The sequence below is a fragment of the Ictalurus punctatus genome, chromosome 26 (genome assembly GCF_001660625.3).
Source record: "Ictalurus punctatus breed USDA103 chromosome 26, Coco_2.0, whole genome shotgun sequence".
NCBI classification, from domain to species: Eukaryota; Metazoa; Chordata; class Actinopteri; order Siluriformes; family Ictaluridae; genus Ictalurus; species Ictalurus punctatus.
In genome coordinates this window covers 13,011,587-13,029,276 of record NC_030441.2, presented here as the reverse complement: position 1 = coordinate 13,029,276, position 17,690 = coordinate 13,011,587, and the positions used below count along the sequence as shown (strand labels likewise).

General features: G+C 39.0%; 1 protein-coding gene across 1 annotated transcript; it reads left to right on the top strand.

Moving 5' to 3' along the window:
* Positions 1–11,983: 11,983 nt before the first annotated feature.
* Positions 11,984–14,589, top strand: sox1b (SRY-box transcription factor 1b). Its single transcript, XM_017458031.3, has one exon. It carries the CDS (start codon positions 12,698–12,700, stop codon positions 13,730–13,732), a length of 1,035 nt encoding a protein of 344 aa, XP_017313520.1. The 5' UTR covers positions 11,984–12,697; the 3' UTR covers positions 13,733–14,589.
* Positions 14,590–17,690: the final 3,101 nt, after the last annotated feature.

Sequence of the window (17,690 nt, the reverse complement as noted above, 5' to 3'; positions counted from 1 at the left end):
CCTCCAGAAGCAGAGAGGTCTTGAAGTTTCTCTGAGGTGGGTCGCAGGGCACTGGGCTAGTGGCAGACACCTGAAGACCTCTTCTGAGGAGGGAAAGCGGTTTGTTAGAAGGAGGATGCACAGAGGGAGGGGAAAGCATCAGAAAGTTCCAGAAATGTCAAGGGGGTGGTGGGGTGGGGAGGAAGGAGGCGACCACCACAGCAGACAAAATCAGATTAGCAAAATGACTGAATGCTAAGGGACCTTAAATGATTAGTTCTTGTTGATGTTGGCCTTGCAGATTTATTTTCTTGTTATATGAATCTTATATGGCTCTTATTTGAAGTGAACTCAATCAGCATGTGAGGCATATGTTATGCGTATGCATTAATACTTTTAATAGCAGTGTATCAAAGCATTCTTGGCTTTAATTTTGGTGTTTTGTTGGTGTTTGAAACATACATTTTAAGGCATACATTTAAGAGTATGAAGTAAAAGAAGTTTCCAAATCAATCATTTTGAGATAAATTCATCAGCTTAGTTGAAAAATCCTTGTTTCATCTATTAAAATATCACTCAGTCAGACTTTCAAAGGGTTTGGAAATGTGTATAAATAAAGTATCCTTAAATGGAATTATTTTCATATTCACATTTGAGACGTCTAAATTTGCTAGCATAAATGTTAAGTAAGAGCGGCTTTTGTTTATACTTTGCATCGTATCAGTTATGTTCACTTTTGAAATGAGCGAATGTAGCAACATAGTTGGAAATTTTGTAACAATTTGCATGGCTGTAGAATCAGTTGAAAAAGTTACGAAGGTCAAGGGGGTGGGGCTAGCGTTCATATCCCATACTTACATCCTAATTTGCATGAATTGAATAGAATTGCTTGATTGTTTGAAGTTGTGCAAGATTGCATTGTATAAGAAGAGCAATTTCTTGCTCTTATTTTCATTATGAAGTCTGAAGCAGTTAGTTCATTCTCTCATACCTTCCGTCTTTCCATTCCTGTTTACTACTTTCTTATACATCCTTTCTCTGGTGTGGGGTGAAAAGTATCTTAACAGCCAGCCAAGGTACCTTATTCAAGCATTAATGAGGGATGAGAATGGGTGAGAGATGTGTATGTGTGTATGTGTGTGTGAAGCAGCTGAAAAGGAAAGGCCAGGTATGGTGCGCTAAGACTTTGAACGCAGCTGGTTGTCAGCCTGAAAAGGAAATGGACTGGATGACCTCATTTATGGTGCTTGGAGACTGGAGGAAGAAGAGGAAGGGTTTGAAGGAGGGCCACCCAGCTGAGAGGCCTCACTCTCAGCCCCGGCCGGCTCCCCTTCTCCCTTGCCCTTTATCCTCAAAAGGAAAAGAGTAGGGGCCTGGGGTAGTCTCCTGGTGGAGAGAAGACTAGAGTGAGGGAGGAGAGAAGGAGGACAGAGGGAGGACGTCCTTGATGGTTAATGTAGCCCTAGTGAGAGTGAGTGAGAGTGAAAAAGAGAGAGCACTGAGGTCATCATGAGTCAGTGTGGCTTGACTTTCGGGGCTAAAGAGCGTTTCATACGTGTTGTTAGCATGTCAGCACTAATTTGCAGCGCTGTCAGAACAGGGCAAAAACAAGATTAGCGGCTTTAGACACCACAAACAGACAGACTCCGCATTGCCGCTGGTCATGTGGCATTTGACAGTCAGCTCTTTTTATTTCTAGTTCACATGCTGTAGCTTTTTTCCTTTATATTATGTAAATGATTATATGAAAATGGACAAAAGAGGATAATTTAGAAATTTAGGTGAGAAAATTGCATAACAGATTACATAACAACTAGCATGGTTATGATCAGCAGTGGTTTGAATGAGTGTTTCAACAGAATTTAAAATGTATGTTGTTGTGAATGAGGACTTTATGAAGATTAACATTTGTTGAATATCTGCCCCTATTGACTAGACACCACTGCTTAGTAAGGGTGTTCTCCAACCCACTGCTACCAACCATCTCTACATTAATCCCACAGTAACCCACTATCAAGTCTCTTCAACATCAAACACCTCAACGTCCATTACAATCTAACCCCGCTTTTCGGAATACTTATGAAAGCGACGTGCCTATAGCCACAGGGCTAGCGTCGTTTTTAATTTAATTAGCCCAGCTGCACCGGCGGCGTTCGCTGTTGCTGGCCGTTATTGCTGCTGTGCTTCATTCTGCTGCTGCACACACAATTACTGATTGCTTTCAGATAGGGGCGAAATATGATTAGGGTTTTTGGTGGCAGAGATCAGAAGGGGGGTGGGTGAGAAGCCTTATTACTTTCATTTGAAATCAGTAGATAAATATGAAACTTTCATAGGAGGTGTAATGAGATTATGGTTATTTGGGTGAGGGCGGCCGACCCTCGTAGACGGATTATAAGGATTATAAGATTATAAGCGACGATAGTTGAGAAGTCGAGAGCTGCTGATCTGAGAAGAGTTGGTGTTGGGAGAAGGGGTGAGAAAAAGTTACTGCAGATCAGTTTTGATTATAGGTAACCTAAATGTTAGGTTCTCTACAATTGGTATGGTAGCTTTAGGACTGCAATTGCCACAAACAGTTTTGCATCAAGTCTCCATCAGTGAACAGTGGAGAAGTTCAACAAAACAGACTTCATGTGAAAACTGCAATGAATTTTCTGGTTGCACAACTGCACTATCTCAACATGTAGTAGTCAAACATTTATAGAAGGTATTTATTTATAATTGCATTGTTTTGAGTTTGGTTCCTCTCAAGGTTTCTTCCTCATATCGTCTCAGGATGTTTTTCTTTGCCATCGTCACCTCTGGCTTGCTCATTAGAGACAAATTCATACATTTAAAATCTATATCCTGAATTGATATATTTCTGTAAAGCTGCTTTGGGACAATGTCCATTGTTAAAGGTGCTACACAAATAAAACTGAATTGTGTTTGAATTGAATTATGCTTGCATGGTTAGTAAAATTTGTGAAGGTCTACAAGTTCCAATCATGGGCATCTGTGGGTTCATGTATGCGGGATGAGGATGTGGATGAGGATGAGGAAAAATGTGGTTGGCTGGCTTCACATGTCTCAGAGGACATCCTTGTTAACCTTCAATTTCCAGGGTTGGTAGTTGTCTTTTAGGGGATAGCTGGCTTGTGTATTATGGTGCAAACAGTGCATTATGTTGATGCTTAAGTCCATTAGATAATTATGATTTGTTTCAACTGGTGCTAATTTTAATTAGTACCACTGGACTCTGAACACATAAATGTCTTGAACTGTGTAGAATAAACACTTACACTATATTGCCGAAAGTATATGGACACCTGTCCATAAAATCCATGCGCTTGTTGAACATCCCATTCCAAATTTCATCCACCTTTGCTGTTATAATAACCTCCAGTCTCCGGGAAAGGCTTTCCACTGGATGTTGGCATGTGCCTGTGGTAATTTGTGTCCATGCAGCTATAAGAGCATTAGTGAGGTCAGGCACTGATGTTGGGCCGAGGAGGCCTGGGGTGCACTTGGCAATTGAATTCATCCCAAAGGTTTTCAGTGGGGTTGAGGTCAGGGCTCTGTGCAGGAGACTCGAGTTCTTCCACTCCAACCTCAGCAAACCATGTCTTCATGGACCTCACTTTGTGCACAGCAGCATTGTCATGCTGGGAAAGGTTTGAGCCTCTTAGTTCTAGAGAAGGGGAATTTTGATGCTATAACATACAAAGACATCTTAGGCAATTTTGTGACTCCAAATTTCTTGCAAAAGTTTGGAGAAGGCCCACATGTGGCTGTAACGGTCAGACATCCACATACTTTTGGTCATATAGTACAGTTCATTTAGTTCCATTTCTGTCTTCATTTTTTTTCATAAGCTCTGTCAAAATCTATGAGCATCTGTGAAAATTCTTTACTTTCTCCATGAGCTGCTTTCAGCCAAATCATTTACAGAAATATGATTGGATAAGCCATAACAGAGGATCTTCTACAGAATCTGAGATGGTTTATGTTTTTTTTTAAAAAATGGAGGCGCTAAACTACGGCCAGTTTTGGTAGATTGATTAGTTCTGCTCATTTGGATCCGCTGAAGTACTACCAGTTGACGACCCCTGGCCCCTGGTTATAAGCAAAGAGTCTTGACAGAGATCAACATGGTCCCTGTTCCATCTGTTCACTTCTCATTTATTAACTGGCAAAGAACTGGAAGTGAGATTTTTGCTCATTGGGGCATGTCAAAGAAGGCTTCTGATCAGTCCTTTTGCTTTCTAACACACACACACACACACACTCACAGGCACAAGCCGGTAGCCTGATTAACATCTGAATTAGGTTACCAATATGAGCTACAAAGTGGTTGACCAATGATCCCTTCCTTTCTCATACTGCATAATAACCATTGTGCAGAGGATTTACTGCAAAAAGCTGTTTTTTCTTTCCCAGTCCATCTTCTGTCCCAGGGTTACTAGACCCCTACATTAAGACCTGAGCAAGGGCCTATGCCTTGTCTAATGCTCATTAGAGCCAAAGTCCATTAGCCTCCTAATGGGTGACACAGGGACTAATTATAGATGTGTTTCCAGAAGGCAGATGTAGTTGAATACAATAAGGCTGTTGGGACCATTAACAGAGCTGTTCTGAGTAAGTGGTCTCACAAGCTGCCAAAATCCCATCCTGGTCATTAGGTATCAATCAGAAATGGTGTAATGATTAACTGACAAAGGAAACTATTTTATTTATCCGTTATGTGTTGATAATTTTGGGGGGTCTGAGGAGGTTGCTCTCTTGTTTTAGACAAAGAGGGAAGTCTTGAGTCCATATGGTGATCAAAGCTTTCTTAGTAAGCATTCGATGGAAATCGTACACTCTAAATACACATCATTCTGTTCCAGTAGCTGCTTAATATGAGTGCTGAGACATTTATTAAAGTATTATATGTGCCTGTATACGCAGGTGATAATTTGTGTAGTGATAAGGAATTTTCTTTTTATAAACGCATACAAATTCATATGAAGAGCTTCGATTCATACACATGAAGATGTCACCTGCCCCTAACCCCATCCTTAATGATCATAATTTTTCTTATGAATTGAGCAGTGCAAACTGTAACGAATTACAAACCCATCACCATATTAAGATAGGAACTTGTAAATCCAGGAAACACCAAGATTATTTTATATTAAAGGTGTGGTATAGGAAATATTTTTGTTGTTGAGAATTAATACAGTGGACTCCCAGTGTGCTGTACTCATTAGCCATCATAATAATTTGTGCTGTGCTAGAAATGGTTCTTTAGAGTGGAACCATTTACAGTTTCATCAAGAACCATTTTTTGTTCTCTAAAGAACATTTTATTTTTTGTTTCCACAGTAGACTGAATAATTGTTTTCCACCATAATTGTTGCATTTAGAATGGGAAACATTTTTTTTAGTTCTTTGTGGCACCATCAAAAACGGTCAAAGATCCATCAATTTAAAAGGTTCTTCAGGAAAACTAGATCAAATGGTTCTTGTATGGCATCACTTTAAAGAACCATAACTGGCACCTTTTATTGGATTATTAATGGAATGATGAGATGTTAGATAAAATTAGATTTTTTAAACCTCGTATCTCTTATGACAGATTTGTATGAATTTGAACAACAGGGCAATGTAGTTGGATTTTGGATCCTTAGATTGCAAACGAATGAAGTGGTAAGAATACGGGCAGACACTAACACCCTGACAATAATCTTACCCTTAACCCTTTTAACATCTTACCGTGTGAATTGTTCCAATTTTGCAAGGAGACCATGGTTTTTTATTGTCTCGAATAAGACTACATGTTCTAACCAAGACCTGGAAAGTAAAATCTACCATGAAATTTCAATAGACCAACACCAATATATATAAAAAAGAAGAATAACAAAAACAAGTGGAAAAATGACAATTTAGGCAAACTAATGGTGATGGCTAGGATCAGGAAATTTGTCTTTGTTGCCCCAGTAATCATAGCATACCGAGGTATCAACAGGTTGTTTAGCTGTCACCATCCTCAGCACTGAATACAGCTTACAGAACATTGAGTTCTCTGATATTCATTTATTTTCTCTCATGTAGTTTCACTGCACTTTTATATTTGAAGGTTATGTACTAATCCATTTTGCTGTCAATTCTTCAGAACACTCGCTTCAAATAAAGTTTCTGTCATTCTTAACCTTCAAGATACTGAGATGTAAGGATTTAAAGCATTCTTTAAACCCTCACGTATACACCGTGAAAGAAAACATATTCTCTTGCTTCGGCTCCGTCACCTCACTTTTCACATCCCTGCTTGCGTCAAACATCATGACTGAGAGACATGTATATAGAGACTTTGGATAGGTCACAACTATGGCAGCATCCATACGCCTTGTCAAATCAGGGCTCATGCAGTAGACCTGACAGCTGCTGTGACAGGAAGCTTACGCGAATTGCCTGCGAGAGAGAAAAATGCCTTTGATAGTGTTAACCCCCGTAGTGCACTAACGTGTTGTTTCTAGAAGCTTCAGCTGATCCTGTGAAGCTGACTCTGCTTGCTGGTTGGGTAGGAGAGGCCTGTGGGCTTAGAGATTCCCAAGCTAACAGCAGGGATAGGAGCGCAGGCAGGTGGAAACACGCTGCGAACACATCCCTGTGTGTGTGTGTGTCTGTGTGTGTATGTGCATATAAGAGCACGTGTTTAAGTGTATGTGTGCGCATTTGTGTGTGTTTATCTGTGAGGCCTTTGATCTTCTGATGAGCTGCTAATACTAATTTGGCTGGGAAATAGAAGTGTGTGTGTGTGTGTGTGTGTGTGTGTTTGTTTGTCTGTCTGTCTGTCTGTGTCTCTGTCTGTCTGTTTGCAAGAGAAACAAAAAGGACTAACAATTTGTAGTTTTCAGACAGATCCAAGTATAGACATATGTATTGTGGAGAAAGGGAAGGGGGCATTTGGTGGATATCTGCATCAAATGGCCTCATACTTAATTTCACACTTAATGTACACTATGTAATATTGCTTTAGGTCAATGTAGCACAGTAGTTATTTCTTCCCCCATAAATAAAAGGACAAGCTTGTTCTGTGCATCTCTTATGCCTGTAATGAAATCTGTTTATGGGAATTTGTTGTCTGATATTTTGATTCTTCCTTAGAAATTAACATATAACACCCTTTTGTAAAGGCATTTCAGTATTATCATTCACTAGACGTTCATTTGAGGCCACAGGTAATTGAGGCAAAAGAAAACAAAACCAAAAAAAAATAACACTAGAAAATTTGGCCGGATCATCTCTGTATAGTCCAATACAGGCAAAAATATGTCTATTTTACCCGAGCTTAAGGAAAACATTGCTGATTTTAATTTGTTGCATTGCTTTTCTATAGGCACTGGATAATGAGCCTTAAGTTTTAATATGTAAAGCAATTCAAGAGGCTTAAAGAGAGTGAATGTGGTACATTGATGTATGGAAAGGGGCAACAGGGGGAAATGACCACATCATTTTGTTCATTAAGACACTCAACTGTGATTTTGAGATTACTTGTCTATTATGATATTATAACATAACCGTTGTATGTTGTTTATATCTCTGGTTAGTAACAACACCACACTGCATACTAATGATATGTATCTTGGTTAGTTAAGTTTGGTTAGCTGCCTAGCTGTGAGGTGAAGTTGTTGTCGATTCATATGCTAAATGCTGTATTATATATAGGCTGCTACTGAATATGTTTATTTGCAGATAAATTGCAGGAAGCCTGCCATATTATAAATCCCTGAGTGTTTCAGATTGAAAATAGTGGAAAAGATATAATGACAAAAGGAAGAAAGGTCATTCAGTAAGAATGGCTCTGACTGAAAGATGTAAGGAGTCCTCCATTAGCCTGCTTGGCCAGTTTGATCTGTACCTGCTTTATAAAAAAAATGTATCTCTGAAAAGATATGAAAAACAATTCTGCTCAGTAAATTATGTTCAATTAAAAGTTACTAAAGAGGGAGTTTAAAAGTACATAAACTTGTCCATGGTGTGCTCATTAGGACATATATATATATATATATATATATATATATATATATATATATATATATATATATATATATATATATATATATATATATATTCCCCTGACTGTGCAGTAAAACTCATACACTGCTTTCTCACTCATCAAATATAAATGAAAGCATTATTATGATATAAATATAATAAGACAAATAATTTTGATTAAGGAAAAAAAAACAGCCTCTATATTTCAAATCTGTAATTGTGTGCAAGGTTATTCCATCCTGTATCCTGGTCACAGGATCATTATAGATGTTTCATTATGGATGCAATACCAATATTAATAATGATTCTCATCAGTACTCTGACTGAATTCAGATGTGTGGCTTCCAATTAAAATGCAAAACTTTACTGAATTGTTACATAAAATCTATATTGTATCTGTTCAAAACAAAAATAATACATTATAAAATATGATGAATCCACTAAAAGCCTTTGGGAGTTTAATTACTTGTATTTTAAGAACTTTTTCTTAAGAACATGTCTGCTGCATGCACTTAAGGATATTGTTTAATAAATGCCTAAGAATCGTCCAGGAACCTTCATCCCGTTCAGCGCGCGCTTCAGTCAGAGTTGTGACTCTCCATTTCCGCTTTCCTGACTGCTGATTTATCCGCGGTGGTAGATGAGAGACTGTTATCCCGCAGCCCCGCAGCCCCGCTCCCTCCTCCTGGTGTCACGCTTCATTTTCCTCCTGCTCCTGCTCGGTACTCAACGAGTCGCTGAACGACGTGAAAATAACTCCGAAAATAAGCGTGCGACTGGAAAATGTGCGGAAAATGAAAGTTTGGCGCTGGGGTCTTCCCCCCCCCCCTCTCTCGCTCTCTCTCTCTCATCCTCTTTCTCTCTCCACCCCCAATTACGCTTAAAAACAGGCTGAAGAGCTGTAGCGCGCGCTTTCACACGGTCAACATCTGTCAGGTGCTCGCGCTCCCAGGTTCAAGAGAAACCACTTCTCTGTTCATGCAGATTGTATAGGGCCTGTACTCCCTTCTCCATCCTGTCTCACTCTCATCTCATTCCCATGTCACTCTCATCTCCATCCTGTCTCACTCTCATCTCACTTTCACCTCATTCCCATGTCACCTTTAACTCCCTCCTGTCTCACTCTCATCTCCATCCTGTCTCACTCTCATCTCACTTTCACCTCATTCCCATGTCACCTTTAACTCCCTCCTCTCTCACTCTCATGAACATCCTGTCTCACTCTCATCTCACTCATATCCATCCTCTCATTCTCATTTCACTTCCATCCCTCTCTCATCTCACTCTCATCTCATTCCATCTCACGCTCATCTCACGTTCACCTCGCTTTCACCTCATGTCACTCTCATCTCCACCCTGCCTCGCTCTTATCTCACTCTCACGTCACTCCAATCTCACTCTCATCTCATTACTGTTTCACTCTCAATCTCAACTAACTCCAAGATCACTCTCATATAATAATAATAATAATAATAATAATAATAATAATAATAATAATAATAATTGTGTTGTTGTTATAAAGGATTATTATTGTTATTGTTATTATTATTGTTATTATTATTATTATTATTATTATTATTATTATTATTATTACAACTATATTATGTTTTATTGTATATTATAACCTATTATAATTACTGAAAACCCATTTACTACAGTTCAATAACCAATAAAATAGAACGTTATTTAATCCGACTTTAATTAACTACAAAGACACACGTGATAGAGTCATTGGCAAATGTATTGACCAATGTCGCCTTAAGGAAATGAGAGGTACTCTGCATGGGATTTACTCTGAATATCTGATATAAAGACAATACCCTTTAGTCGCCTTTGTTACTGTTTGTTGTTTACTTCCACTGCCACACACATTGTTTATTATCGTGTTTTATTAGCTCTACTGGCCAGCTGGAATACTGTGAGCATTGTCAAAGCAATAGTGCAATTCCACAAATAACATCTAATTGCATAATGGCTATGTCTATTCTTCTTGCAGTGATGAGTGTGATGATTAAGTTGTTAACTGGGTTCCACTGATGCGATATATGTTTTCCCCCCCTTTTTTTTTGCTTCAACTAACAATTAATTGAGCTATTCGTAGCAGGTCTGGTGTAAATTCTGAGTAATGGGATGTGTGCGACTCCCTCATGCTCTAGCTGTCAGATCGCTGAACCCAGGCACAGTTATACATGTAATAATGTATAGATTTGCTTAGTATAATGAGCATATCATTACAGATAACGGAGTTAACTCACAAACAATGAGAATGGGTTAACGTGAATTTTAATATTCCTTGTATCCTGTGTAGGTATGTTTTGACTTTTAAAATACATTTACCATTTTGACTGCATTTGTGTAGTAATAAAAACAGTCGTTTTTAATCTCAGTAGTGAGTACTGAGACTATACTAATGCGATTTTTTTTTAAAAGAAACATTCTTATCAATAGGTATTGATAAAAAAAAATAATACAATCATAACACACAACATAATAATAAAGCCTATATATTATAATACAGTGAATTATAATAAATCAAGCAAACAAACTACAACAACCACTACAATCATCCCTATCCTCCTCCTCCTCATCAACAACAACAACAACAACAACAACAACAACAACAATAATAATAATAATAATAATAATAATAATAATAATGAGAAGAAGAGTATCATGTAGAATATTTTTATTTAAAACAGAACCAATGATAAATATTATTGTTTTGTCGTCATAAATAAATAAATGAATAAATAAATAAATACATAAATTAATTAATTAATTTTGGCTTTCTGTGAGACAGTTGGCATATAACTTTTACTCTCGAGGGAAAAACTAAAGAATCACTGAATCAGATTATAAATATATTTTTTTTTATTTATTTAGATAAATACAAGCTGATATATTTTCTTTTGGAGCAGTCTCATACATGCCTGGGGGCTATTTGACTCCATCAAGAATGAGATGCGATGCTTTAAAGTAGAGTTTATTGTGCTTTCATTTTTATCCAATTTTGTGTAAAGCGTTCCCATTTTATCCAATTTATTGTATCTAAAACAGAAACCGTCCTTCATCTTCAGCAACCCTGGGCATTCATTAGGCTTCTCTATTAACTACCAGATTGTGCTATTTAGCTTAAGGACATAAAAAGACATTTATTAAAATGATTTATACATTTATTTTCGATGAAGTAGTTAATACAACACGTGTTTATTATTATCATGGGGGTAACATCGTTATTATTATTATATTTTTTTTTTTCAGTTTCAGAAAACCATTTTTTTAGCTTCCATCATGCCCTAAAGCCACTTGTGGACAAAGTGGTCTGATGTGGCACGTGCGCTGGGCGTCAGTCACCTGTTTCTTAGCAACTGACACAACAGGGAAGCACCTGTGGCACCAATTTACTGAAAAGAGTCTTTCACGGGTTTTTAAAGCAGCTCGAAACAAAAGCAGCGAGCTGTGTGAGAAACCCCGAAGCTGTGCGAGCACATAGCCTATTTGATCACATACAATGTCAAAAACCTCAAAATACATCAAAATAGCCATGCGTAGTTACTTATGCACGTTTTCATTTTTCTCGTGACCTTTGGGCTAGATGATGACAAAAAAAATATTGTTTCCATTATAATTATGTTACACAATACCCTTTTAAAAAATCCGAATATTCAACTATATTTTGGACAGTTTACTTGTTTATTTAGCAATGTGTTGAAGAGTGATGTTAATTTACTTTAAGCACTTAAGATCAGTAAATAAAACAAAACTGCCAAGAATGTACTTTATAGCAAAATGTTTCAAGTTTGAAGCTTCAGTTTTATCACCCTTGGGGGTGTATTGGATGAACGAGATATAGATGTAAATGCTTTCAATACACAACAACAACAACAACAAAGACGACGACAACGAAAACAACAATAAATAATAATAATACAATTTTTAATTAAATGCACTCGTCTATGGGTCTTCTACCGTGTTGCATTCACTCTTATAATCTTAATTTGCCTCCAGGACCTGTTTAAATATGATCCATTTCCTCTCTAATTGCTTGAGTATACTATATTCACAGAAAATCCTCATATATAGACACTAAGGAATTAGCTCTATCCCAAACTACTGTTTAATTAGTTGCCATAGTTGCTAGTAAATAGTAAGGAGAAATTACACAGTATACAGCATCGTAGTTTTGTTTCTCAAAAGAGTAAGGGTTTAGTCCAACTCTGTGGTTTTTGGATATTATTTCTTTATCAATTGAATAGAATTTGTCCAAAATGCGCACGGCAGCGTGGCTTTGTAGGATACTGTTTACCTTCAGAGCGCTGGAGAGTGGAAGCTGAGTTCAGGTCACGTGACCGCGCGCCATGCAAATCAGTCCCCAGCTCGAACGTGATTGGTCGCTTCGCTCTCATTTAGCGGCTGTCAAAGCGCATCATATGGCCGCTCTGCTACTAACTTTTCTCCCGCGCCGCACAAAGTAGCTCACAGGCTTTTTCACGGCACTGGATGAGAAATTCAAAAGCTGAAAAGAAAGGTAAAGAAAATAGCGACTTGTATCGTTTTGGATTGTATACCTTTCCTTGTTCTGTGGGGAACCTTTTCTTTTACGCGTCTGTGCCAGCGGACAGGACAGGGACGCCGCTGTTTGGCTCCAAGAGTGAATGTTTCTCGCGTGTTGAGTGCGAAAGTTAAAGCCAGGTGAATGTATAGCATGATGATGGAGACGGACTTGCATTCCCCGGCTCCCCAAACGAACACGAGTGCGGGGCACACGGGCCAAAACGCTCCGGGGAAACTGAGCCAGGAGCGCGTCAAGCGCCCCATGAACGCATTCATGGTGTGGTCCCGCGGGCAGCGGCGGAAGATGGCACAGGAGAACCCCAAAATGCACAACTCGGAGATCAGCAAGAGGCTTGGGGCCGAGTGGAAGGTCATGTCCGAGGCGGAGAAGCGGCCTTTCATTGACGAGGCGAAGCGTCTGCGCGCAATGCACATGAAGGAGCACCCGGATTACAAGTACCGGCCACGCAGAAAGACCAAAACGCTGCTTAAAAAGGACAAATACTCCCTGGCCGGCGGGTTGCTCGCTAGTTCTGCCGGCGGTGGCGGTGTGACTCTGGGGATGAGCACAGTGCAGAGGTTAGAGAGTCCCGTGGGTCACGGCGGCGGAGCAGGCGCGGCGAGTTACGCACACGTGAACGGCTGGGCAAACGGCGCGTATACAGCAGCCGCCGCCGCAGCCATGATGCAGGAGGCGCAGTTAGCCTACGGGCAGCATGCAAGCGCTGGCGCCGCTCACCATCACGGACACCACCCGCATCACCATGGACACCACCACCCGCACCATCAGCACGCCGCCAGTGCGCAGTCCGTGCACCGCTACGACATGAGCGCACTGCAGTACAGCCCCATGTCGAACTCTCCGAGCTACGTGAGCGCCTCGCCGTCGGCCTACGCTGCCATGCCGTACACGCAGCACCAGAGCTCTGTCTCGGCGGCGGCGGGAGGCGTCGGCACGCTCGGATCGCTCGTGAAGCCCGAGCCGAGCGCGAGCCCTCCCCTCAGCGCCGCATCCCGCGCGCCCTGTCCCGGTGATCTGCGCGAGATGATCAGCATGTACTTACCGGCGGCCGAGGCTGGAGACGCGGCTGTTCAGAGCAGACTGCACGCGCTGCCGCAGCACTATCAGAGCACTGCCGCTGCCATTAACGGAACCGTCCCACTGACGCACATTTAAAGAAAGAAAAAAATCATTAAACTGAACCACATATATTCACAAACAAGTAACCAAATATTTACCTCTTTTTAGATTATACCTGCTTTTTTGTACAGAATGTTTTGTTGTAAATTTAAAGCTGATTATTATTTAAGCCTTGGTTCACTGGTATTGTCATTCAACAGAAATTCATTTCTCCGATTTGCCTACATTTCAGATAATAGCTTTAGGCCAATATGTAATATGAAAAGGATAAGGATACCAGCCTTTACACAATCTAGATCATTTTGTGAAAACTTAAGAGTTTTAAATATTTTTAATGATTATTATCTGTGAAATACAAGTTTTAATACACAGGAAACGCCGGGGAACAATCCAGAGTGAAAACGCCTATATTTTAAAGGGTATTTTATTTGTCCATAACCCGCAATTGTTTGGTTTGTAAACACGTGACTGAGCCTGTGTATTTAATTTTTTTTTTTCCTTTGGTCGTTGTATTTTTCATTCTTGTAAATTGTGCACATATGATAGAGGAAAAAAGTGATAGGTCTGAACAAACTGTAAATAGTTCGTTAATCCATTTTTCACTTGATTATTATTATTATTATTATTATTATTATTATTATTATTATTATTATTATTATTATTATTGCAAATAGAAAAGCAAAGGTTTTTTTGCGTTGGGATGAAACGAATAAATTTCTCAGCTGTTGCTCTTATTCTGGTGTTAATTTGATCTTTGCATCGACTGCCGACTCCAGTGCGATCCAGCACTTCCTGAGCCAAAAATCCGCTGTCAGCTTATAGATAAATAAATAAACAAGCTTAAATGCAAATTTGTAAATATATTGTGAAAATCTTATGTTTCTAGAGTCCAGTGTAGTCTGTAACAGATATACAAAGATTGTATTATTATTATTATCATTATTATTATTATTATTATTATTATTATTATTATTAAAATGATTGTATGTTACATTATTGTCATAATATAATAATCTGTAGGCTACAATTGCAAATACATTTTGCATTAACGATGAAATGATTTATTCCATGTAATGTCATTGTTAAGATATCAAATTACCCATACTGCATTTTACAAAAAATAGATTTTACTTATCGTTTTTTCTTAACGATTTCACGTTTAGTATAAATATAATATAGGTATAACAAGTTACTTAGTTGTTGAATTGTGTTAATGGAAATCTGTTGTTGTTGTTTTAGTTATTATTTTGTTTTTGATTACGCATAGATAGATTTTTTTTATGATTTCTTTCGTAGGTTCAGTAATTTTGCTGTTGGATCGTTTACTGTACGTGTATTTGACATAAATGATACTAAAGCGATTGAGTACATGAAGCGTCGGTTATGAAATAGCCTAGCTGGAGCAGGGTCAAAAGGATTTACGGTCCGTGAATTTATCCCATAATTTCAGGCTATTATTTCAAAGCGCAAACAAACATGTCACGTGACACCTTGTACAAACTAAAGATATTCGTATAAACACCTTGTATAAACTAAAGTTATAAAGAAGTTGCTTAGGTATTTTCCTGAAAAGAGGTTTTCAATAAGTTTAAAAAAAAAAGAAAAAGAAAGAAACCCTCAGCTTGTTCCGGACTTGTCATTGGTGCGTGTTTAGGGGGATGATAGATGGGGTCAGTCAAAGATCAGGACCTCTTTAAATAAAAATGATCCAGTGAAAACTAAACGCAACGCACACAAAGCAAAACACATTATTCAAAGTCCGAGTTGCACTTCACCGTCTAAATCCTCCTGGGAGCATCACCTTGTTCCACTCCGCATATAAAATCCAGACATGTTTTCCAATACTTACATTAAAATCTTCCCGTTTCTTTCCTCAAAACATGTCGTTTTCCGGATCTTTTTTGTTGCACAATGCGCATATTTGTCGTCTGTTCGTGTGTGTTTTCTCCATAAGAAACAAATATGACATTTTGAATTTCTCATTGAGGAAGGATGTGAGCTGGATTTGGGATGAATGGAGAGAAGAAGGAGAAGGAGAAGGAAAAGGATTAGAGGGCCATGAGAGCTAAACTCGGGCTCACAGGCCACTAATACTTGAATACTAATTAAGTCAAGAAATGGAAGGGTTATATCTGGGGACCCCCCCCCCCCCCCCCCTTCCATAACGTGTGTGTTTTATTTAAAATGGAATAACACTTAATGTGGCGAGTGTGAGCTAAATCGCCTGAATCGAAGTGTGCGTGTTTTTTAAAAAAAAACATCATCCAACTACATTATAGAACACATTTCTATATACCAGAAATAATGTGATTGATGATTAAACTAAACTATAGACTATATAAATTATAGCTATATAGACAATACTATAAGCTGCACACAATTTACTCTTTTTTTAACCAAACCTTTTTCATAAAGTAAATAACCTTTTTTTTAACTTCTCAATCGTTTCTGCTTGACCTTTAATATCGGACTAAAGGTTAAGTCAATCCTACCGCGTCAATACACTGTCATAAAAAAGGTACTAAGCTACCAGGTACTAGTCCTTGTCTCTGGGTTGTTACCTTCAAGTATACATCTTTTGTACCTCTATATATTTTGAAGTTTTACTCTAACTTTTTACAGTAGATTTATAGGCTATGCGTTAAAGATATTTTTACTGGGCGATATCCACATTTCCAGGTGATAAATAGTCTACATATTAAAGGAGCAAAAGCTAAAGGTACTGGGGTTTTTTTAGGAGTTGAACAATTACAGCTGAAACAAGTGTTTTCTGGAAAAATTCACCATTTCACTTTCCTGCACACACCAGAAAAAAAAAAAACTTCTGACCAATAACACGAAAATCCAAACAGTCTATCCTTCCTGGCACTAAAACTCACTTCACCAGTGAGAAACAGCAGCCATCATTGGCCCGTATCCCCCCCAAAGCCCCCACCCCCCGTTTGTAAACCCTGTCCTAAATGTCCCTAATTAGCATCGACTTTATCACTCCCCTGCATATTTTCTCAGCGCTCCCAAAAAAAACCCTCGCTCCTGACGCCACTGGTTGCGGTTCTGCCACGGAAGATTACGAAGACAGATTGGAGAGGCGCGAGATTATATGCGGAGCAGAAACAGCAACCGGGCCAATAAATTCCGCGCGCGCCTTATCGTGCAATTACACGTTGGCGTGTTTCGCAATCTCGCAGCCTCTTGCCTAATCCACAAGCTCCCAGTGAGGCGAGAGACCGGGTTTATGCCCCTCACCCCTCCTCCAGTTCGTTTTAGCATCTTGTTGAATGTCAAATGACAATTAAAAAAAAAATACATTTGATTCATTATTAAATTTCTAACCTTCGATCCTACAGAAATGTCCAAAAACACAATTTGCCTGTCCGGTCAATGGCCTGATGGTTTCTTTATCAAGCTCAAGAGCAGTGAACATGCTCCTAAGGAAATAGAGAAATAGGCATTGGCTTAATCTCTTCTCTCTGCCTTCCTCCTGCCTTCTCTTTTTATTCTCTCCATCCTCTCTCTCTCTCTCTCTCCCTCTCTCTCTCTCTCTCTCTCTCTGGTGGAATTTGGCACAGTTGGAACTTTTTTTTCATTTGGCCTCACAGAGCTCATTACAGACTTCAGCGAGTTCCTGAACACACAACACACACGACGGTGCAGATGCAGAAGGAAAAGTCCAAGAACTGTACAAGGTTAAAGCCTGTAAGTGCTGGAGTTTAGCCTCCAATTCTGGAACATATCTTACAGCATACAGACCATTTTGATCAACAGATTATTCACCTTATTAATCATATATCAACATCAACAATGTCCTTCATTAGTTTCACACAATACTAAACTGAAAGGAACTGCCAATCTGAAACTCAAGCAAGGGTTTAGAACCATACAACAGAGTGTGTCCTTCTAATTAGAACCCTTTTATGAAGTGGAGAACATGGAAACCCTTAATGACCTGGGGACTGCACAATTGAAACCGTCTAGGTGCTGGCAGACTGCAAAT